Here is a 25343-nt window from a genome sequence, read left to right as displayed (position 1 = left end):
TTCTCTTGCCAGTCAAAAGCACATAAAATTCCAGATATCAATTTTAGATTTTATGGTTTTTGTCTTCTGTATACACAGAAACAGATAGTCTTATTTAAGGTACTGCTGACACAAATTGATCCCAAAGTCAGAATTTATGAATATTCCATATTATATTTCTCTATAATTTTTCTATCATCCTTTTCTATTTGTGAATGAAATATAAACAATATATAAAAGAATATGTAAAACTCTGAGATATCATGAGGAGTGAAAAAGAATCTATGGGAACTGAAAATGACAAAAGTTCTGGTAGTTAGGAAGATTCTTGAAACCATAGACTAATAACTTTGATGTATGCCCTAGCCAAATTCTGTCAGAGATAATTAAACAGGAACATTTTTTTTAAAACAGAAGTAATCATAGAAATCATTGTAACTTCATGAAGAATACATTGTATTGAACTAAGCTGCAGATTTCCTTTAGATAGAGTTATAAAGATGTGAGATTTTTTAAAAATCCGATGATATTTTTATCAAGAAATGGGAAAATGTTTACTAATTCTAGTAAATTAAGTATATGGTTGGCTAAAAAACTGTACCCACAAATTGTTAATTAATAAAAGTTAATTAGAAGTGTTGTAGAGGTTATATCTTTACATTTGTCCCAGTCAGTAATAATAGCAACAATTTGGATGGAAACAGGGAAATGTGTATGTCTCTGCAGATGAATCTTTATAGCACAATTGTAAAGAAGAAAAGATTTCAAATTCAACTTAGTTTTGGTTCTGTCTCTTAATTTCTGTTCTGAGCATATGACTTAACCACCTACCAAATTAATGAAACAACAAATTTTATTTATTTTGAGGTGAAGAATTAATAATGGCTATATCAAAATATAGCATGATATTCATTCATGTGGAAGAGGGCTATCAAAAGTTAATCCAAAATTCAGTATAAGCCAACTATGTGATATAAAAGTTGATAATGCAACCTTAAATTGTGCTCATACACTTGCTATGTTCCTGGAGCTTAATAGTTGCACTATTTATTACACCGATTAAAGTCAAATATGATGTATTGCATTCCATCTGAAGCTCCATATCTTGTAAAGTGTATCATTTAATTAGAATGCACAGTAAAATGGAATCAGGATGGTGATGGATCTAGAGACACTTCTATGTAAAAAAAAAGGACTCAAAAATGTTTGACCAGCAGAAGTGAGATCAAAAGAGAGAATGTGAAATAGATAATAGGCTAAGTTAGCATTACATGTGTATATTTGTGTGTTTGGCCACAGATATCATAACTGGAACTAATGAATCAAATTTATGGATGGGAATGTTTTCAGAATGTAAGGAAAGACTTTCTAACAATTAAAACTGTCTAGTTCTGGAACAAGTTGCTTTGTAAAGTAACAGACTCCCCCTCAGTGGAGGTGTTCCGAGGGTGGCTAGCCACTTGTCAGGGATATAATGTGCAGAGTTTCTAAGTAGATAGGTGGATGGATATCTGAAGGTTCTTTAAAGCTCTTAGATTTTAACAAAGGACAGATAGCAGAAGGAGAGGTTCTTTGTAAACCTAATGTCTTCCATAAATGTCTGTTGAACAAAATTGATAAGAAAGTGAGAAGCTATAGTAGTACAACACACATATAAGAAAGAAAGAAAGAAATCAATGGAAATAGAAAATGGACCATTTTATCTAAACAAATTTTTGTTCTGTGTGATGAAAATTGGATGTCATTCTTAGGCTGCATGACATTTACCAAGACGTTTGAAGAAATTCTCCTCTTCATCTCTTCCATTTTCCATTCCACTCCCTGGCCCACCTTCAGAAAGCTTCACTGCACTGGTAAATTTGACCTGAGACAAAAAGGAGAGTAGTAAGATAGCTAAACTCAAAGTCAATTCTTTGTGTTTATACTAACTCTTGACTTGAAAAATAAGTTGTTTAGAATATGAAGATTACTTCAGTTCTTCAGACTTCCACATCTGGTTAGTCAGTAAGTATGTGTACCACAGAAGACATCACTTATAATTGTAATTAGAAGAAGGATCCGGTCATAGATTGAAAGTAAATAGTCAGGCACTATGAATTAATTCAGTGAGTAAGTGAGGTGTCCTTACAGCTTCATTCTGATAAAATCCAAGCTCAAATTTATGAACAACAAGGTATATTCATCCTTTAAAAACCACACCACAATTGATAATGAGACAAAACTGGAAGACAGCCAAATAGAAGATTTCAAATTTTTATGAAAATAAAACAGTATAAATTAATTCATAAAGTACCCTATAATTAAAGTGAAATAAGATGTCTGTTTGTTTGTTTTCTCCTCAGGAGTTAAAATGTGTTCTTGATCTTGCCCTTAGGTCAAGAGTATTTAAAATTTTCAGCAAGCAAGGAATCTATGGGCTTCACATACTCTCAATATTTGGCCAATATTTTAGCCAAAAAAAATGTGAAGGAGAAAATATATTTTCTAAATGTCTTATAATGTCGATATGTTCTTTTTATAATTTCAAAATGTTACTATTAAAACACATAGAAGAAAACTGGCTTTAGTGAGATTCAAAGCAGAAATAATATAAGGAAATGATTTATATATAAAGAAATGTAACTCTTACCATACACTAAAAATTATAGTGTGGATCATGCACAGGGAAGACTCTTGTAGGCAATGGATTTCACTGAGTATAATTCATTACCTTTTCCAAATAGTATGCTGTTACAATGCTTAATAGTATTATGAAGAAGCACTTAATGGGAAAAAATGATCCTGAATTTCTTTATCCTTTTCAATAGGAAGAATGGTTCAGGTGGTTGCAAAAGTAGTAGAAAGAGGATCAATGTGGGTTTTAATGCATAAGAGGAAACATTAGAAAAATACCAGATAGTTGGGTGGTAGCTTCAGATGTCAGGAATTTCACATGTGTGTTAAAAGTTAAAACTATCTGAGAAATACTAATTTGAATGCCTTTCATTGACTTTTCTTGTCTGATTGCTGTGGCTAGGATTTCTAGTACTATGTTGAATAAAAGTAGAGAGTAGAAATCCATTTGCAACAACACAGATGGATCTAGAGGGTGTAATGCTAAGTGACATAAGTCAGAGAAAGACAAATTTCAAATGACTTCACTCATATGTGGAATTTATAAATCAAAACAAAGAACAAGAAAAAAAGAGACAAACAAAAAACCAGACTCTTAAATACAGAGAACTGATGGTTACCAGAGGGGTGGTGGGTGGTGGGGTGGGTGAAATAGGTGATGGGGATTAAGAGTACACTTATCATGATGAGCGCTGAGTAATGTATAGAATTGTTGAATCACTATATTGTACACTTGAAAGTAATATAGCACTGTCTGTTAATTACACTGGAATTTAATAATAAAAATTAAAAAAATAAAGTTAAAACTGAATAACAAAAAAATAGCCAGGAAATAATACCCATGTACACCTTTAGATCTGCATTATAATTTTATGTAAATTTTTGTTACTCTTTTCTTCCTTTCAATAATAGCCTACTACTTAGATATCTTAGTTTTCATTGCTTATTTAAGTTTCCAAACTTGGTTCAGCTTGAAGACAGTGTCTTCGACTCTTTCTTATTTGGCCAGTCCAGGTGTTTAGCATTTCTCAGTCCTGACATTTTTCTATCAACAACTCCAACACTCTCTTACATAAGTGATGTCCTGTTTACCTTGGAGCTTTGCCTGATGAAAGACAGGCGGTCCACAGAGCTGATGTCCAGAAGGTCCTCCACGCCATCTGCCAGGCCCGAGAGGGAGGACCGTTTCAGCCAGTTTCCTATTTAATAATTTTTGAAAAGTTAGACCATTATAGCATGTTCTCCCAAGTCGATAAAAAGAAATGTCAGCATGTGGTCAGCAAGCAATGAAAGTTACATGGCGTGGTATAAATTGAAGTGAAGACAAATTGTTTTCAAAATTGTACATGCTTTGAATATTCAGTGTTGGACCATAAAATTACATGACTAAGACCAGGACAAAAAGAACTTGGGCCTCTTTGGTGAATAAAATTATATTCCATCCAGTTCCCTTTGACAACTTTCACATCCTCTATTAAGTCCTACTGATTTTACCTCTTTTTATAAAAAAAATGTTTATTTATTTTTGAAAGAAGAGAGAGAGAGAGAGAGAGAGAGAGAGAGAGCACGAGTGGGGGAGGGGCAGAGAGAGAGAGGGAGACACAGAATCCAAAGCAGGCTCCAGGCTGTAAGCTGTCAGCACAGGGCCTGACGCAGGGCTTGACTCCCAGATCATGACCTAAACCGAAGTTGGACGCTTAACCGACTGAGCCACCCAGGCACCCTTGATTTTACCTCTTAAGTGTTTCTCAAATCTGTCCACTCCTCTGTACATGGTCACCATGTGACCAAGCTTCCATTACCTCTACCTGGACTACTAGGTAGGTTTCTATCTGCTCTCCCTTAACCACTTGGGCTCCTGCCAATATGTTGTCCAAGCAGTGATCCTTTAGAAAAAGCTAGCCTGCTTGTGGTATTCCCTTGTTCATCATCCCGCCTAGGCTTGGTAGGGCTATAGGATGAAGAGCCAACCTGACCCATAGGGCCCGCATGCCCTAGTCCCTCTTGCTCTGTCATAGTCATACAGCCACTCTTCTCATCTCAGTTCTTCTAGTTCCCTCCCTCCTAATATTTTACAAATGCTATTGCTATCATTTAGAGTGCTCTCCTTCTTCCTTCCCCCAGTACTCTGAAGATCTTAATCTCTCTTCCTCCAGGAAGCTTTCTCTGATCTCTGCCTCCTCCTCCCAATTTAGGTCAGATCTCGTTGCATGCTTTCATAGCACAATGTGTATTTCCTTCATAAAATTCACAGTTCGCAACTATGCTTAGTTGTATCTGCTTTAGTGACTGTCACCCCAATAGATTTTAAGTTCAGCGAAGTTGGGCACTGTGTTAATTTTATTCACCATTTAATCCTTGATGCTTAGCATAGTGTTTGCACATCATAAATGCACATAGTAGGGGTCTGAGAAATACCTGCCGAAAAAAAAAAATGAATGAACGAATGAATAAATGAGCCAGCCTCAACCTTGTGACTTGAAGCCTTTCCCTTTCTCTACCCTACCATGTATTGCTTTTTTTGATTATGAGTTGATTTGAGGACATGGCAGGGAGTAAGAGAATCCATAAATAAATACAGACATACTTTTACCTATGGGGAGTTTAAGCTTCTTCCGGAGGGAAATTCTGCGGGACCGTGAGCGGGCGCGACGGTCAGAGGTGGTCCCGGAATGGGCAGTGGTGCATTCTGAAGTATCCTGCTCAGATTGGCTGCTGGTGTCACTAGCTGCACTCTGGGATTTGAACATCTTGCGCCAGAAATCTTTCCGCCCCAGGTTGCCCCCTTGCATTTGTTCATCGCTGAAAGCAAGCCGAGGATAGAGTTAAACATCTGACAACACATGTGAAATTCCCTTAAATTTCTTTCAACTTCCTGCCAATGACATTTAGGCAAATCATGCAGGATGATCTTTGGTGGGCTGGGATTTAGGATGAGTCAGAGTGGGAGTGGAAAAAGTGAGACCACAGTTGACTCTGAGCACTTCTTGAAAACAGTCATGTCTCAGCTGTCAAATAGAGGTAATCATTTTTTCAACCTTAATAAAAAGACCAAATATTATTGCAGGTGTTCCTCTGCGGGTGTGAGTCATAATAGAAGCACTTATGATGTCTAAATATTTTACTTTGTCTTGAAGTTCCCAGAGTCTTGTACAGTACTGTATCTCATTCACCACCCTCACGCCAGTATAGCAAAATTCTTGGCACTAAACAAACCAAAGATATTTAAATAAATGAATAAGTGAGGTGCAACCACAGCCAGGGGGTACATCATCCCACATCTGTTTACTAAATTATTTTCATCATGCGATTATTAGGTTTTCTTAAGTCAAGGAAACTTAAGTAAGGTTTATTTTTTTTTTCAGCGTTTTATTTTATTTTTGAGAGAGAGGCACAGAGTGCGAGTGGGGGAGGGGCTGAGAGAGAGGGAGACACAGAACTTGAAGCAGGCTCCAGGCGCAGGGCTGGAACCCATTATGAGATCGTGACCTGAGCCGCAGTTGGAAGCTAACTGTCTGAGCCACCCAGGTGCCCCTAAGAGAGGTTTAAAAGTAAAAAAAAAAAAATTAGCCTGACTCAGTAAGCCAAATGGGGACACCTCCAAAGGGATTTTTGACTAGGGCATTCCACAAGAGGAAGAAAACAAGTGGCCAATAATATGCAGAGGTTAATCTCACTAGGAATTGGGGTGGGAGGGGAGGGTCAGTTGAAATGAGATCCCTATTTTCACTCATTAAATTGGTAGAGATTAAGAGGGGAGAAAGAAAGCAAGGGTGGCTATTGTATTGGCAGTGATATGCTCTGTTAGTGTGACTTTTAAGGAGGAAGGAGAAGAGAAGGGTGGGAAGGGGAGGGAAGGGTGAGAGAGAGAGAGAGAGAGAGAGAGAGAGAGAGAGGATAAAGGAGGAGCCGGGATTACCCACCTACTTTGCTCCGGTGCTAAACAGAGGATATTCGGCATGCTCATTTCCTGGGCCCGCTCAGAATAGGGAAAAGCTCTATATTTAGCATTCTATGTCATCCCTCCAAATGGAAATTTTTATGTGGAAGGATATTAAAACATGTGTCTTCATTCAAGAGGAAAGAACAGACCCATGCTAAATGCTGAGATATTAGGCAGTGTTTACAGAACACTGAAGAAAGAGAATATTTTGCAATCTAGAAAACAAAATCACCTATGAAGATAGATGGTTTTATTTTTAAAACCCAATTTACTTATTAGATCATTCTCATTGAACATATTAGCTTAATAGTTGCTAGTGCTACTTTGAGGGAAAAAAGCCCTTTCTTTTTTTTTTAATGTTTATTTATTTTTGAGAGAGAGAGAGTCAGAGAGAGAGAGAGAGAGAGAGAGAGAGAGAGGAGCATGAGTGGGGGAGGTGTAGAGAGAGAATGAGAGAGGATCTGAAGCAGGCTCTGTGCTGAGAGCAGAGAGCCTGACATGGGGCTCGAACTCACAAACCATGAGATCATGACCTGAGCAGAAATCAATGCTTAAGCGAGTCACCCAGGTGCCCCTCTTTCTCCTTTTATTTATTGATGTTTTTGTTCATACCCTGTATGTAAAGACTTTTAACTAGTCTTATGGCTATTCAGCTACAGAATTTTGCCTTTTACATTATTTTTCCCCTTAGGGCTTATGTTTGAATTTTTACTATGTCCTTAAAGACTTCCTTAAACCTCACATTTAAGAAAAGAAGTTAAAGAAAACAAAAGCTTAATGATAATTTGACAATTCTATCATTTCATTGATTGACTGTCATTCATTCATTTATTTATGAAATAGATATGAAGTGTTCACTAGGGGGGCCAAGCCCTGTCTAAGCATTGAAGTTATAATGGTAAGCAAAAACTCATATGGTCCCTAGACTCAGGGAGCTTACTTACTTCTCTTTACTTTCCTCCAGCCATTTAGGGGCAGTGTCTAAGATTTTGAAGGGCTGCAAGAGCTATGCAGGCTTTTGTTCTTTGAAGGTTTTCTTTGCTTGTTGTGAATTACCAAGGTTCTATTTGATGATGGTGATTTCCTTGATTATAGAGAAGGTATACCATAAAATCTAGAATACCCTGTAGAATTTTTGGAAGGATAATAATTTCACAGTAAACCAGAGTTTGTGGAAGTAAAATGGCATACCTTAAGTGATGTTTGTGTTTTAAATATTGATCGTACTATTTGTGAGTAAATAGTTCTCAAAAGAAGAATAAATACAAATGGGTCTTGCATAGAACTAGGCTGTATTACTGTCTACAGTAATTCTCACAGTAATTTCCTGTGGGGCACTAATTTTAAGATGCTTTTGACTTTGCCATTATAAAAAGTGGAGATAAACTGATTGATTTCAGAGAACTTTGGAATGGATCTTGGGAGAAGACCAAGGTGAAATGGAGTACAGTCTATGTTTCAGCTAAATCTGGGCACAAGAGAAGTTTATCTTATTTATTTTTGGAAAGGCTTCATTGAGCACATTGACAGTCATTAATACATTTAAATGAAAAAAGTTATAAGCGGGCATTTGGTTAAATGTCTGACTCTTGATATCGGCTGAAGCATGACATCAAGGTTTGTGGGTTCAAGCCCTATGTAGGGCTCTGTGCTGACAGTACAGAGCCTACTTGGGATTCTTTCTCCCTCTCATTCTACCCCTCCACTGCTCTCACATGCGCTCTCTCTCTCTCTCTCTCTCTCTCTCTCTCTCAAAAATATATAAATAAACATTAAAAAAGTTATAAGTGATTTTAAGCAAGAAAGTAGATGACATCCCCACCCCACCTGACAGGCACAGTATTTTTCATGATTTATCTGCAGGAGTGTGCAAGAAAAGCAGAAGTGGGGTAGAGACCGGGAAAGGGAAATGCAGTTAAGGAAGCTTCCTGTAGGCCTGAGGCTGGTTATTTGTGATTTGGGTCTGTAGCGATTAGTGGCTTTGGGAATGAGAAGTAAAGGTCAGAAGCAAGGCAAAGTTCAAAGAAGATGATTTCTTGCAGCAGGAAGTGCTCAGCCAACTGCACTGGAGACAAAAATCAATGCTACTTACTGCTCTGGAGTCTGTGAGGGGCGACCAGACATGAAGCTGCGACATTCCTCAGGGGCAGAGGACACCTGGCCTTTCTCCACAATGCTCCCCGCCTCTGACCTATGCAAATGGTGCATTCCACCAATCACAACAGAGCAGGACACCACTCCTCAATACCTCATATACTTCACAAAGCAGAACACTCCCTTATAGGCAATGTGTATTGCTTTCAAACCCTGTCATCATGAGACTATATTGTATGAAACTTATATCCTACCATTTCATTCATGACCTAGAGCCTTATTGCCTAAGTATACCACCATCATCGTGAACAGAGTCATTAACTACAAACAAGATTGTATATTTAGGAGTTTCTTTTAATCTTGGTAAGTGGCGTATTTTATAGAATAGGCATACAATAAACATACATACTAGAAGGAAAAACAACAGAGGGCTGCTCAGCAATTCCTATTCTGCCATGTTTAAAATATTACTTACTGAACAGAAGGATACGGTATCAATAATTGCTTTTCCTCTCCGGACAAAAATGTAAATTTTCCTTGGAAAAGACTAACACACAGATAGCATTTCACCATATTAGTGAGAGCTGTGAATTAAAGATCAAGAGTATGCAAGCCTGAAATCAACTGAGCTTTGATTTATATAGAGGTAGGGTTTATTTGACAGTAAACACCTCCCTTTTCAAAGCTGCAGCTGGACTATCACCAGTGATGCCATTTATTCAAGATAGTTCCACCATGCCTGCACTAGTTATACACCACGCTATGAACCACATGGACAGTACAACAGAAGATTACATTCCAGCGACAGAAGGCAAACACTAATGTTTATATATAGCTCAAGCTTCCAACCTTTTACTGCCTGCAGTCTTAGATTCGGATTCATTCTCCTCCAGCTTTTTCCCTGGTGCCAACTTCTCAGCACTGTCAAGCAAAGCGCTGAGGGCCACTCTCCTGAAGACATTCCCATGAGCCTCTTTGATAAATTGGACCAGCTGACGGATATCACAATACAGCCCCTGTTTGGATGCAAGAAGGAAGGTTTGGGGAAAGTCGTGTGATTAAGTGGTTTTCACAGGAAGAGTGGGAGAAGCTAATTCCTTAGACTGAGGTCAGCATTGGAATCATAAAAGGAAGACAATTTACAACAATGAAACCGATGGTACACTATCTCTCCATTGTTCCTACAGCAACATTATCAAGAACTTTGCCTGTCATCCTTAGTACGATAAAGGATGGTTACCATGCTTCATATTCAGAAAGTTGGTTGTATCATTAGAAAGACATCAATTTATACTTTAAACCACTGGATTCCCAAGCTTTAATTTTCTCTCTTAATTGGGACTTCTGAAGAGATGCCTGCAACAAAAAGGCAATCAGAAATTCGTTTAGACTAGAGATTTCAGTCCTTATTCAGCTTCTCTAATTTTTCTACATCACTGTGATAAAGTATGCTAAGTCATCTAGACACTTCTAACAGAGCCTGATATTCAAGGACAATTTATTTTGCTTGACATATTTAAAAAATGTGTATGTTGAAGTTCATTTGTACATGAACCTGACTATGAACTACAGGTGATGTAGGGCTATTAAAACCAGTACATTGATGAATCCATATTGAAAAATATATACAGGACCTTTTTCTTGAGATATTAAGCTTTTCACTCAGCATTTCCTCCTTTCTCTTCAAGAAGGTAGTTACTGTATTCTTTGCCTTAGGAAAGGTTCATGGCAAAGCAGAACACAGAAGCCTAAACAAGACCACTTAAACACTTACTTGATAGCTTTGGTTTAAAAACCTAAGGCCCAATGGGACAATCATGCCCATGACCCTTAAAACATCAGAAGGAGCAGTAACTGGGGAAAAGATGGAAAGGGTGTTTTTTTGGTTCTAGGATCAGAAAGACCCTGTGCCTTCACTGTATACTTTGGTAGCTCTTCCATAAAAGGGACAAGACCCCCAAAACCAGGGCTCTAAATTAACTAGAATGCCCAGCCCTAAGCATGCAACAGAGAGCAGTATGTGAAATAACAGGTATGAATTGATGATTGAGACCCATGGAGCTCCCGAGGTCCTAGGTCCTATCAAAGACTTGGGATCTTTGCACCACTCTATGAGGTAAGGAAACCCAAGAATGACTGGGGCTCAACTTTCAGCCATTCTGAAATGAGAGTTCAAAGTCAAAACTAAGATGATTTAAAGAAAGTTAAGAAATACAGTTATTTCTTCTATACGTGATTTTGCAAACTAAAATGTATAACAAGTACTCACACGTATTATAATCAACTTGTCAAATTACTTCTTGCCATGACCAAATTAAATGCATGGATGGGGCCCATGTTTTTCTCAAGCTCCAAAAACTTTGCTGAGGTGGCTTTGACAGTCAGCAAAATTAAATTGCCTTAGGTTTGGGATTTTAGTTTGTTTACCCAAAGTGATGTGAATAGTTTCAATAGCTTAAAATGATTTCCTTGATTTAGGTAGATTAGCAGATAGTGTCAATATGTATAAATGGGCTGATTTCTCCATAGAAGTCACAATATGTAACAGATTGGTAAGATAGAGAAATGTTCCTTTACTCCCCAGAGAGAAATGAATTCATCTAGTCATGTCAGATTCATCAGCCTTAATCTACTTCTCATACCCCAAACCACAATTAAGCACTAACTTGTTATAACCTGCTTCTCTCTCCATACTACTTGCGGCTTCAGTGGTTTAATTAACACAGTCATTTATGAGGAGTACCTAAAAAATTCAATAAAAGAAAACAAAACTAGTTCCAGCAGCATATTTCATTATTAAAGTAAGTGTGGTTTCAAGAAAATGCTTGGTGTAGTATTATTTAATATTTCATGAGTTAATAAGCTGTGCTCCAGCCCCTCTTTCTTTTTACGGGTTCAAAGTACCTTGCAACTATCTCAGCAATCACCACAGAACTGATGAGGTAGAAGAGGAAGATACGTCAATTTTCAAGTAGAATAATGAATAACAACGAGGAGAAATGTGTCATCGAGGCTCCACCATGAGCTACTGGTCACTTTGGGAAAACAGAGATTTTTAACTTTAAGGTGAAGACTTTTAGACTTTAACTTGTCTATCCCATGGCCATGACTGAGAACATTTCTTAGAGCAGAGACCAAGAACTCCTGTGGGAAGAAGAGGTGAACTTCTCACCAGATTCTCAGGGCTGTGCAATTCATGTGTAGTTGAAGCACAACGGGTGATAAGGGATTTAAACATGGCGCTGACGATGATGCCTTCCACGTTTTGGGCTGTGGATTTGTTGTCCACCGTGGTGAAGTTATTTCCAAACCCAGCCTTGTCTGGAATGCAAAGGCACTAATTCAAGGCAATGTTTTCATGAAGCTACACAGGGTAAAGAAGTAACGAAGTATTTGGCACCCAGGAACTAGTGAAGGGCTACACAAAATTCAGAAACGGACTAAAGATACACCTTGGAGACTTGGAGATAAACAACTCACAGTCTTCCTCAGAGTCTTTACCATGATATAGTCCATCGTGTTGTGGAATGTTTATATTGATAAGTCTTAGCAAAAAGGGAGAATCAACTGTTGACCCTAAGAAAGATGTTTAGACCTAGTTTTTAAATAGGTGATCACTTAAAAAATAAGAATCCCTCATTGAAGAGAGAATTTATTTCATTCAGCCTTTTTGGTGGTGAGGAATGCTGGCTTCCCAGTGGAAATTGTTCAGTCTTTCAGAAGTGGAGTGAGGTGGGGCCAACCCCATGAGCTGGCCAGGGGGAGGAAAAGGTGGGAAAGGGCCCTGAGGGGGATTCATACTAGCACTGGCAATAAAAAGGACACTGAGTCCTGCCACGAGCTGCATAGAACTTCTAGCAGCTTCTTGCCTCCACAGACTTGCCATACCAAGAGGGAAAACCTACCACCTCTCTTAGAGCCACTTCCTTATAACTCACTGAAATGTGAAATGCCAGTGAACTGAGGCCATCACCCTCCCATGGCACTTTATGCCACTTTTTAACATATCCAGGAAACATTTCTTAGGGGACACATTAGCTATTCTGGAGACTTGCCAGAAGATTCTTAATGACTGTGAACCATCTGTGGACTGTACGGTCAGGATTTATGTAGCCCTGACACTGATCAGATAGGGACCTGTGTGTTTGGCTGGCTGATTCACTGGGAGCTACTTCTGTCTCTCAAGAGTCTCACGGGGGATTTGTCACTTTATTATAACCTCTCACTGTCTGTGCCAACTGGCCGGGAATTAGCCCTAGACTTTACATTATAGAAAGAAATCTCTTAGTCTCTGCTTGTAGTTTCTATCTCAAATGGCTTAAAAAAGAGAAAATAGTTTGTACCCAGGAATCTCTCTTCTCATTTAATTATTTTCTAAAATTTGTAATGTGCTCAGCTTAAAACAACTCTGATAATGTACATTGTTTTAGGGGCTCTATAGAGGAACAATATTGTTTTAAATGTGATCGCCAAACAATAAAGATAGGGAAACTGCTTCCAAATTCATCAAATAGACCTTCATTATAAATTAATCAACTATCACACATGTATTTTATAAACCATAAACATCCACATGAAGAAGTTATTTCTTCCCAGGCTCTAATTAAAATGTGTATTTTACTCACCTCAGTCTTCATACATCACTTTCACTTCATTACTGTGTTTACACTCAAGTGGTATTGAAGGTGTTAGGTCTATTATGAGTGCAATTGATGTTCACTGGTCCCCCTATACCACAGGTTTCTACAGTGGAGTTTTCTCAAAACACCAAGTTCTAAAATGGCATGTGGGATTATCTATATATCTATTTCCCTATTTAAAATATTTTAGTATATATGTGTATATGAGTATATCAAAATTATGTTACTACTGTGTTTCTATATATCTTTTCTTTCCTGTTTTATCTTGTGAAAAAAAATTTTCAAGCACTCTGCCTGGCACATATTAGGTAGTCATTTCGTATTTGTTGAACTAATGAATATACTCCCTTGTTCCCTGATTTTGCCTCAGTGGTCATACAACAGAAAATTGTATGAGAAAGAGAGGAGTGCCATGAGTGATAGTGTATGGATTGAGGGGCTAATGGTGGGGACGCCACAGCTTTACAAAATGCCCTTTGCTGAGTTAAGTTCTCCTTAGAAACCCCCCAAAATGTGTCACCAAAGATAATGTGAAGCTTCTCTTGCTTATACTCTATTACTCTCTCTCTCTCTCTCTCTCTCTCTCTCTCTCTCTCTCTCCACACACACACACACACACACACACACACACACACACACACACACACACAGCTTTTCCTCTATAGTCTATCCCCACATATTCAGAGTACCTCAGAAACACTACCTGCTTCATCTCATAGTGATCTCTCCTGGAACATGGCACAGCTTTACTTACTGTCAGTGACTGGCTCCATACAAAATCCTAGCAAAGCATGCAAGAAGTCCACTACATTATTGAGAGAGTCCTTGTTCACATAGTCCCTCATGGTTTGTCGGAATTGCATCTTATCTAGCTTGTATAGCTTAGTGAGGCAGTTCTGGGCCTGTAATGAAGGAAGAAAAGTGAAGAAGTCACAGGTACCAGCTTAAGCTGGGGATACCGTTAGTCTGAGACAGAAGCCTGCGGAAGGCAAAGGCTTCTGTCCATCCCTGCTGGCTGGTACTGGCCAACCCTGCAAGCCCCCCTTGTCTGAGCAAGGAAGGGGCAGAGACTAAGCTGAGCAGTATGAGGGACTTTACTTTTAGAAGGGCTGCTCCAAGTAAAACCCAAGGCTAACGTCTAATGCTGGTGCCAGAGGAATTCAGTCTTTTTGCCAAGATCACGATTTTAAGATCTCAATGAAAAATGCTCCAAGTATAAAAATTAGGCAGGTTATAGAATTGGTTATCCAGGTTTAGAAAACCTCAAAGCTTTGTGCAGTGGGAGGAAGGGTGCCACTCCCATGTTCAGCTATTTTGGACTCAAGTAGATTTAATGGAGTGGGTGAGAGGGATATATGAAGTGGGTATCCAGTGTTCTCATATATGGCCAGGAAGGGAGGACCCTTCAAGCATGAAGGAGGCATAAGATAAAGGCGCATCTAGTTTGTTTATGTGTCTGTATTTCAATGTGAAAGTTTGATATTTAAACAGAAATTGGCTTTATAGACATGACAACCAAGTGACCACTGGCTAGACCCTGCTACTCACAACTATATTTCAGACAATACAGTAAATGATTCTGCCATGTGACAAAGAGAACGGGAATAATCTCTCCATTAGAGCAAGTAGCGTCACAGCCATTGGCTGCAGAAGGCCACAGACAGAATGCACTGATAGTATCGAGGGTCATTAGAAGCCTCCCAGCCTTGTCCTATCATGGAGAGAAAAATCACATTTGGGTGGTGCTTTGCTGTTTAAAACATGTTTCTTGCTTGTAACTGTATAACATTTGACTTTCACACCTCTGTGATTTGATGAGTATCCCCATATTACAGTGGAGGAAATTGAGGCTCACAGAAGTCAAGGACTTTGTCCAAGTTAACCACCTTAACTGAGGACGGAGAACTTTGGACAACCAGGCACAATCATGGAAGTAAGATTAGAGAAAGCAGTCCCTAAGAATTTAAACACATAAGATGGGCCCTTAATGGATTCCCAGAAGAAAATTTAAGTTACATCACTATTTTAACAAATCAAGGCCCAGAGAAAGCTTCTGGAAAAATTTGAGAGGGAAAGAAAGAGTATAAAAGGCTGAATTAGCAATAAACTTGGTATGACCTTGTGGTAATCTCTCTGGCTATATTGCAAAGTCAGGTGGACTGGTAATTGTTTTCATTTTGCCTTTATTAGGTCCTAGAATATTGAGAAATTAGGTGTTTTTATTCCAGAGATATTGCTGTTTGCTGGTTCTCAGGCAAATTCATTTTTTCTTCTTATAAAATAAATGCTGCTTGCTGAAAAATTATGTTTTCAAAGCATTTACATAAAATATTTCCCTTATGAAGTAGTATTTAATTTTTACCCCATAAAAAATATGTGAAGATCTTGATTGCAACACATATGAAGCACTTTAAAATCCTGGGTTGGAAAGCCCCGAAGCACAAATTATCCTGTCTTCTCTACAAAATACTCCAATGACAGCATAGTTTCAGATGTACTGTTTAGAGGCCATTAGAATGTCTAAATGAGTTCAATGAGAAGTTTAAGCAAGAATCAGGAATCAAAACCTTAAGTATTTTGATTTTGAATGAATATTCAAGGATCTCTTCTCCAAGAGATATAAAACTGTCAGAGTGAATTCCCTTTCAATATTTTGGGACAACCAATGAATGGTTAATCTAAAAGACACATGCTGGAATTATTAGGCATTTTGATGAATATCATTATAGTAATTTTCTCTTTCTTTCTTTTTTTCTCTTTCTTTCTCTCTTTTTTTCTCTCTTTCTCTCTTTCTTTCTAAGAAGTATAGAGGCCCTTGGGCACCTGGGTGGCTCAGTCAGTTGAGCGTCTGACTTTCGCTCAGGTCATGATCTCACGGTTCATGAGTTCAAGTCCCGTGTCAGTCCTGTGTCTGACAGCTCAGAGCCTGGAGACTGCTTTGGATTTTGTGTCTCCCTCTCTCTCTGCCCCTCCCCTGCTCATGCTCTGTCTCTGTCTCTCTCTCTCTCAGAAATAAATAAATATTAAAAAAAATTTTTTTTTAAGTATAGAGGCCCTGATCTGGTAGAAGTAAGAAATATTCTTAACATCTTAAAAGTTAAGCAACCTCTGAAAATTCAATGCCTTAGAAATTTGTAAAGACCTAGCTTCTTGAATTAATTAGACTTTCCCAGGGATAATTTCTCAGATTTGTATATCTTGGACAATGTGTTTGCTGAGCAAAATTAGGCAAATATAATCCCTATAATGAGTATTAAGCTGGGCTACAAGATAATGGAAGATTTGCCATGTAAGTCAGCAAAGCTGAGAAGGCAGGTAAAAAACTATCTAGACATCCTGACAGGAAATGTTCAGGAGTCTCGGTGAGGGAAGCATGGTAGACTGAGCAGCAACAATGGTCTCTCAAGCGGCTTCTGATCCAACTATTCCTATTTTCTTCGAGTCTAGAAAGACAGGTTGTGGCATCAGAGCCAGTTTAATACCTCCAAGTCAAGCATGACACTTACTATTTTTTAGTGTTTTGTTTCATGGAACTGGTCTTCTGTATGAGGAGTGTTAATGTTTTAGCCTTGAAGGCACTTATTCATACTGTGATAGAACTAAAAACCACACATTAAAAATCACTTATGCATGTGCAAAGATGGGGGCAATGTCAGCTTTCTATTGCCCTACTAATTATTATTTTGATTTTTAAATTTTGGACCTCAAAATCTAGATCTTGGTCAAAGTTGCCAGGTTTCATAATTTAGAAGTTAATTACTGTGAATATAATATAATAAGTTAATATAAAACAATGTAATAGAACATAAAAGAAACAGACAAGGATGGATGAATGGATAGATAGGTGGATGACATATTAAGAAAGATACCCAGCATGCTAATACTGTGTGAACATTTCATGACAAAAACTAATACCAAGAAAAAATGGGCTGGCATTAGATTTTGACATGATCTTAAAACTCTGCCAAAATATGCCAAAGGGTTTCCTGGACTCAAATTTACATAAAAGTCTTATTTTCTTATGGTATTTTCTTATGGTTTCAATTCAAACATATGTATGAGGCAAATGTCCCATCTTGGACTTGCTATGGAGGTGGGTTATTGCTCAAGAGTCAAGGGAAAAGTCACAATCAGCTGAGGCAAATGAAAATGAGCTGGAATAAGACCATGTTCCATGACAGCATTATGCTTTGCAAGCCCAAGCGCAGAGTTTCAAGTTTCACACAGTTCAAAGGGACATGATCTTAAATACTTAGGAGTCAAGGTTCATTCTGAAACAAAGCAGCCAGAACATGACTGGCTACTTTTATAGTCCTGTTTTGTCCCAATAAGGGCCATTTTCCCTATCTATATAGGAATAACAAACTAAATCCTAAACTTTGACCCCTTTCTTTAATATAAAATATGTTTCTATAGTACCCAGGCAGATGATTAAAAAGTCATTTGTCACAGACCATCAGAAACTTGCTAAATGTATTTATCTTTGCACAGGTCTTTCAGACTCTAATTCATACTTTCCAGTGATACACCCTTTCACCAACTGGGAGTTGGCCTGCCCTAGGCAGAAGGCAGAAGTGTTTTCCCAATTAAGCTTTACCAGGCCTGGGTTTTAGAGGTCTTGAGATATGTTGTGGGAATCTTCCCAATCCAAATCAGCATTAATCACCCCCATGAAATATAATATTTTTCAGGGAACACTGACCCTCATTGTCAAAGGACTCATTCCTAAATTGGAGAGAGGGAAGAGGGAGAGGAAATGGAATCTACTTTAATTCTCTTACATTCTCCCGGAATACCTGGTGTCTCAGACGATCTCCAGAGAGCCCTCGATGTCCTTCTCCGCAACCATAGGCACATCCCAAAGACTTCACTATTTTGATGAGCATGGTCAGAGCAAGCCTATGGTTGCTTACAGGTGTACTTTCATCCTAGCACCCACAAACAAGAAAAAAAAGACATCTGTTTACCTACTCACTAAGCCCTTTTGGTACTGAGATTCCATTTTGTGATTAAACCAAATTTTATATGTTTTATGGTGAGCATGTGCAACTTGAAAGACAGAATTTTCAAGAGCTCACCAAGCAAGTTAATCTTTGTAAAATTCAGAATATGATTTAAGAGAAAGGAAAATGTCTGTGCATTTTGATCACCCTCTAGTGCTAAAGGATATGAATGTAGACCTCTTGATTAGGAAACATGCTTTCTGTATCCTTGGCAGACTATCAGAACCACCTAGAGAGAGACAAAGGGGCTATCAGTGATAAAGACAAAAAGATTTTCCCAGAAGCTACCCTCTTCAGCAGGCTTCTGATAGTACCACCAGGCAAGGATTCTTGTTAAATTTCTGGAACTGATCAAAGTCTGGAGCTTTGAGATCACATGGCAACTTCTGGCATTTTTAAGGGATTTTCTAAAATAATATGTTTACTATATTGTAATACTCATGCCTAAGCAAAGTGAGAATACAAAATTTGTCAACATTCAGCTTGTTTCTTCCTTCAAAGGTAAATAGGAAGCCCTCCTGAGGTGAATAATAATTGTCATCATCCTCTCTTTTGCCCATTTAATTCCTGTTGTTAGTGGAGCACATAGCTTCTAGAAAAAATGGACTTCTGTGGATTATTTCCAAAGAGCCCTAAGGTTTCTAATAGTTGTCCTTTCTATTTCATCAATTTACTGTGCAGAACAAAGGAAATAATGGATAATGGATAAGCATTGCTCTGTAAATTATGAAGGGCTTTTCTGATTGTGGATCAGACTGGTATGTAAACGCTGGGGTCACACGTTGAAAGTACTCAAATGTGGGTAGGATGTGAAAGAGGTGGAGTTATCTGGACATCATATTCCATAATTCGGGTAGGGTAGACTCTCCTTCCCTAAAGTTATGCAGTTGGTCTTCTTTTTCAATCTACAGGCTCAGGTAGTGGATGTGGTACTGAGATGCCCTCTGCAGGAATGAATATTTATTCTCTGAGCCTGTTAATGGATGACAGCTCTCCACTGAGCTCTTCTCCAGACATTGCTCTTAGCTAAAGAGAGTTGCCTCACTTAAGCTCTTCCTGGTAGCAGCCTGCTTCTAATGGCTGGTCAAAGGCATAATGAAGGTGGGTGGGTGGATGGGGGTGTATAAAGGTGGGCTCCCTTACTCCATCTGGAGATTACTTTGGAGAGCCGTCCTTGCTTAGAGTTTCCTGTGTGATGGGCTGAGTTCTCTGTTACAACTATATTACAGTTCAGCTTTTCCCTCTACCTCATCCTGTTTATTTCACACTTCATAGATGTTGATCCTGCGAAGACATCCCAGGAAACTTCCTGTACACACATCTCTATATCTTAGTGTGTTTCCTGGGAATTCTATAGATCAGGTGGTTGCAAATGGAAGACTTGGACTTATCAGTAAACATTTATTTACATAATATATATTATACATATTATACATACAAATATTATACATATGTATGTATATATACATATATATGTATATATGTATGTATATATACATATACATATACATATAATATATATATAATATATATATGTGTATATATATATATATGACATTCGGAAATGTTTTAGTTTCGCTTCAAATCTTAGCTCCATAACCTTGGGCCAGCTACTTAACCACTCTGAGCCCTACAAAATGGGAATCATAATAATACCTATATCATACAGCTGTGAGGCTAACATGAATCAAAATATGTAAGACACACAATAATAGCACAAAAATGTTTATCATTTGTAGGTGTGGGATACTGCTCTCCTCTAAGACAACTTTGTGCAAATTAGAAAAGGCATTCCTCTGGGTAAATGAATCAGAAAAAGATGAGCCCTTTTAGTAGATACAGCCCTTGAGTGAAGAGCTCAGTGAGCAGAGCTTACACTGGATTTCAGTCCCTCTTGGCCTCAGAAAAGTTCACCCTGGGTAGGGCCTGATTTGGAAGATGGTTTACATACATTTTTAGATTACTATATGTTCCTTAAAAAATCTCTAGCTCCAAAAGCTCTTTTTAAGTATCTATTCAGGTTTGATTTTCTTTGGACCTTCAGATGTCCTTAGGATTTAGATTCCTTTTATAGCAGACATTCAGAAAGATGTTTCAAGCTATAGGCAGAAATCAGGACAGATACATTTCAGGCTCTCAGTATTAGTAGCAAATATAGAAATAGAAATTAGATCTTCCTTTCTGAATTAATCAATTCCCCATGTTTCTGGTATTACTAGGGTACAAGACTAGATAAATTCTGATTTCACCAAAAATAACAGGGATTTGGGGAAGAACAGACCTGTGTGAATCACAAATATATGCACTTGACCTATAATTAAGTTTTATTTTATAAATTCTTTCTACTATAAAGAATATTATTTTGCATAACCACAAAACATTGATATTTTGGTGGCTGTTTGAGCCCACATAATCTAACTTCAAAAAATCCCATCTAATCAAGAGTGATAACTTAAGTCAAAATAATATTTATATTATTTAGTATCTAGTATAATAACTAGATTTAAATTGGCAAGAGAATTTCAGGTCTATAATAAGAAATCAGATGAAGATACTAATTGGATATAATTTTAGGAGTAAAAACAAAAATATGATACTAATAATGAAATTCAGAAATTCTTAGGATACATAACAAAGCCTTCTTCAATTTAATTGGATTATCTAAGCTTTACTAATAAAAGTCTATCAAAATTTCACAACTCCCTTTTATTGTTTTCTATTTTCCCTTGAATATTGTAATGAACATAACACCATCTGTTATCTCTTTGAGTACCAGCTTAGATTGATAGGTAAAACATAGAAGTTTAGTAAAAGTAAGATATGAGGATCTTTGGATTGTCCTCAGTGATGTATGAATAGGTAAGAAACTGAGAACCTTAAGTACTGGAAGATGCTATTAGAATTGGAAAACACATATTTATGATTAGGGTAGAAGAAGAAAATCTTAAAGAAATGATTCAGGAACCCAAATATTGGGAAAGAATATTTGGATCAGAGACCCAGAATATTGGGAATATAGGAGTAGATAATGAGATGCAGAAACACACATGATAAATACACATTAAAAATGTACCAAGTAGGATTAGAAAGAGATGGAGAAGAAACTGTGAAAGAGGAAGGAGCACGGCAACACCTTTTCAGATGTAAAAACCTGACACGCTGTAAGAAAAAAAACGGACAATTCATAGTTTAGATAATGTGTAGACGGTAGAACTCTGAACAATGTCATCTTACACCTGTAAACACAACCTGCTATGTACATCGTGACCTGTTAGAGATTCAAATGCCTTGTTGATTTCAACTTGTTAACAGCATTTTCCAACAAAAACCTCATACTGGAATCAGTGTAAGTTATGTGATTTTAAGCTATGGTAATTCTTATTTAAAACCCAAATTAAAGGAGAAAACTAATTCTTGGCATTAAGTGCAGAGATCATAAAGGAGGTGTTGCCAGAGCAAAGGGAATTAAATTCAGGGATAATCAATAATAAGAAAGCTAAAAACATAAGATGTAAAACATGAGAGTACCAAGGCTAGTCTTTCAAACCAACACTAACAAACCAACCAATTAACTGAACAAAATTCTTCCCTTTCTTTCTCAACCATGATGGAAACTGGCTGCCCCAAAATGTGTTCCTTAGATCAGGAGAAGAAACACCATCATGAGGAAAGATGACACTGCTTGTGTTTCCCCCAAATTTATATGTTGAAACCCTGTCTCCCAATGGGATGGTATTTGATTATGGCCTTCGGGAGGTAATTAGGATTACATGTGGACATCATGAGAGTGGGTCCCTGGTCTGATAAGTGCCCTTATTTTTTTTTTTATTAAAAAAAAAACTTTTGATAGAGAGAGAGAGAGAGAGCACTTGAGCAGGGGAGAGGGGCAGAGAGGGAGAGAGAGAGAGAGAGAGAGAGAGAGAGAGAGAGAGAGAGAATCCCAAGCAGGCTCCATGCTCAGCACAGAGTCTGACACAGGGCTCAATCCTACAACCCTGGAATCATGACCTGAGCTGAAATGAAGTTGGCCACTCAACTGCCTGAGCCATCTAGGCACCCCAAGATCAGTGCCCTATAAAAAGAGACAACAGAGGAGTCACTCTCTGTCTCTCTGTGGGTGGGGTGTGTGTGTGTGTGTGTGTGAAAGACAGAGAGAGAGAATACAGCAAAAAGGGGCTATGTGAGCACATAACAAGACAGCAACCACCTACAATCCAAGAAAAAAGCTTCAGAAACCTTGTTAGCACCTTCATCTTGGAGTTCCTAGCCTCCAGAAGTATGAGAAGTAAACTTCTTTTGTTTAATCTGCCCAATCTGTGATATTTTGCTATGGTAGTCTGAGAAGAAAACATTGCTCAATTAGGTCAGACCCTGAAAAACTAGAAAGAGACAATCGTTGGTGGCAGACTGAGAATTATGGTAATGCAGATACTCTCTTGCAAAAATGACATGACCAGGGAATTAGCTCTAACACTGCTTGAATTGGTCTTTGAATTGATAATACAGTTTTTGAACTGAGAATACAGTTTCATGTAACTGTTTCTACTAATGCCTGGTGAAAACTCAATGAAGAGATTTCTAGTTTTAGTGACTTTCTTGTTTTAGTGACTAATTGTGATTGAGTCAACTAATTGCTGGCAAGCAGGCACTGGAAAGAAATTAGGGGCAACATTTCATGAGAACACAGAAGGTGGTTCATTCATACCTTCTCTTGGTTCTTCTCATTTTTCTCATAAGGTCCACCTCCACCTCCTCCACCTCCTCCTCCATCACCTCCATCACCTCCATCACCTCTTCCGCCTCCACCTCCTCCTTCTTCTCCTCCACCATCTCCAGCTCCACTAACCGCAGGGCCCCCGAATCCACAGGGTGAACTTCCAGATACTCCTTTGAACTGGAAAGTTCCCTCACTTGCTCTTTTTTCCATAGCCTCATTTTCCTTGTTTTCACTCTTCTTTCTGTTCTTTTCTACACAAGGCACCACACCAAGTTGAAGCAAGCATTCCACAATGTTTAGTGCCACATCACAGATACGAGAACTGATGTCATGGTTAAGGACAAGATAAACAGCCTTCAGAACAACCTGGGGGGAAGACAAAGATAAACAGAGGATGATTAATTTACATGAGATACCTACACCTTCGTTCACAGATTTGGTTATTCTGTTTAATCATTTCCTTTAGGCTGTTCTAAGCACTTAAGCATAAATAATTCAGTTAATTCTCAGATGTTCCTATCTACATTGTATTAGGACCTTGTGTACGTGTTTAACGTAAAGTATAAGTCACCCAAAGAATTAAAAATGTCTGTGTGAAAAAAATGTCTGTATTATCTCACATTAAGTATTCCAAAACTTGCCATCATATAGACAGTTAATAGGGGTACTGAAAAACAGTGGTTAATGGGGCAGACATTTTTTGTCCAAATGGAAACTTGCTCAACTGATATTTTACACCAAAGTGCTTTAATCCTCTGCCTTACACTTTATGTCAATAGTGGATAAAGAACAATAATTTCCATATCTCCATAATAGGGGAACATTTATGTATTCACAATTGTATCATTATTTACACTTAAATTTTAAATGCAAAATATTTGCATGTTTAAATTATGTCCTTTTATTGATTTTAATATTTTAAATTATTTGCTGATCCAGTTCCCTAATGTGAAATAAAACATTTTGTGAAATATAATTGTAAAATATAACAACCCTTTCATTTGGTAATAACTATAATCAAGACAGGCATTCCTGGGAATGCAAGTTTAAATCTTTTAATGGACTTCTATTCATTTTCCCTTGCTATGTGGGAGGTTTGGAATCATGTTGCTTATATAAGAAAAGAAAATAAACTGAGAACTTTTTATAAAGGACTTAGCACACACACATTTATGTATATTTATATATACATATTCAGGATTTGCTAATTCTTTTGGATTATAAAAATATTCTGAGATCAGATCACACCTAATGTAATTCTTGGAAAAAAAAGGGGAAAGATACATCTATGATAGTTGACATATTTGTGAAATTTTGTATATGGGTAGCTTTTTCATTTTAAGATTCAACATTTCTAAGAATCTATATACCCATTTTACCCAGCCTTATAAAAACTGGATCAAAGAGCCATTATCTTCCAAGCTTTGGTAAGAAAAATTCTTTCTTCTTACAGAAAGATCAAGCATGCCATTCTTGTGGACAAAGTTATTGGTCCCATCGATATGTTCCGTGTCCTCTAAGTAGCTGTAGTTTATGCAGGAGTCTGTGAGGCTTCGAGGCAGGTTTGCACATGCCAAGGGTTCATGTGGCATCTCTGGGATAGGCACCTGGTTGCAGAGCTTCCTCATATGCTCACTGAAAAAGTCTGCATAGCCTACGTTGAATGATGCCAATGTGGTATTGAAGGTTGCAACTGTAATAGTGGAGATCTGGGATTGCACTAATAAAAAGAAAGCAATGTCTTAGTTTTCCCCATATTAACTTACCACACTATCATGTCAGACAGTTTTATTATCATGACAACAATCACAGCTGAAGCTTTTGTAGATATTTGACTTATAGTCTCAAAGCTATTCTCAATTCTCATGGAATTGCCTCAAGTGTTAAGGCCATGTAATATCTGAATGAAGGTTATACAAAATATGACTTCCAACTGGCTTCCTTAAGACTCAGGCTAGAATTTAACTTTTGTTTAACAGGTAGATTTTGCCCACTATTCAATGGCAGATCCTACTGATAAAGTTAAACTAGTTTAGTTAAAGTATTTCTCCCCAAGTTTGTGACTGGTAAAATATTTGGTTTTATCTAGCATATTTAAGCAACAAATAAGAAGGATTTTTTTTTTTTTTTTTTTTTTTTTTTTGCTTAAAAGTAATAGAACATAAATTTGTGGTGGTAACTAACTGGTATCATCAAATACTTGAAATATACTCCTGGGAAAAGAGAGCTCAAATTATGCTCATAGGTTAAGAGTACAGATTAAGAACCCATTTTAGATTCCACCCAGACACACATGTTTTCTCCACACAAAGCATATAAGGCACTTATTTAAAATCGTAGCTGTCTGAGGAAGG

General features: G+C 37.7%; 1 protein-coding gene across 13 annotated transcripts in view; it reads right to left on the bottom strand.

Moving 5' to 3' along the window:
* UNC80 (unc-80 homolog, NALCN channel complex subunit) overlaps positions 1–25343 on the bottom strand; it is a 230098-nt gene that overhangs the window by 155883 nt on the left and 48872 nt on the right. For 7 of the 13 annotated variants that reach the window (XM_045481069.1, XM_045481063.1, XM_045481064.1 and 4 more), the window contains exons 12-21: positions 24441–24709; positions 22978–23355; positions 18051–18197; positions 14024–14171; positions 11802–11950; positions 9479–9645; positions 8628–8726; positions 5180–5394; positions 3685–3791; positions 1747–1843 (exon numbers count right to left, since the gene is read on the bottom strand). In XM_045481069.1, the coding sequence (XP_045337025.1) occupies positions 1747–1843; positions 3685–3791; positions 5180–5394; positions 8628–8726; positions 9479–9645; positions 11802–11950; positions 14024–14171; positions 18051–18197; positions 22978–23355; positions 24441–24709 (1776 nt within the window). The remainder of the gene's footprint in view (positions 1–1746; positions 1844–3684; positions 3792–5179; positions 5395–8627; positions 8727–9478; positions 9646–11801; positions 11951–14023; positions 14172–18050; positions 18198–22977; positions 23356–24440; positions 24710–25343) is intronic. The other 6 variants (XM_045481065.1, XM_045481070.1, XM_045481071.1 and 3 more) reach the window with 3 other exon arrangements.

Source organism: Leopardus geoffroyi, chromosome C1 (genome assembly GCF_018350155.1).
Source record: "Leopardus geoffroyi isolate Oge1 chromosome C1, O.geoffroyi_Oge1_pat1.0, whole genome shotgun sequence".
NCBI lineage: Eukaryota > Metazoa > Chordata > Mammalia > Carnivora > Felidae > Leopardus > Leopardus geoffroyi.
This window is presented reverse-complemented; position numbering and strand designations above follow the sequence as displayed.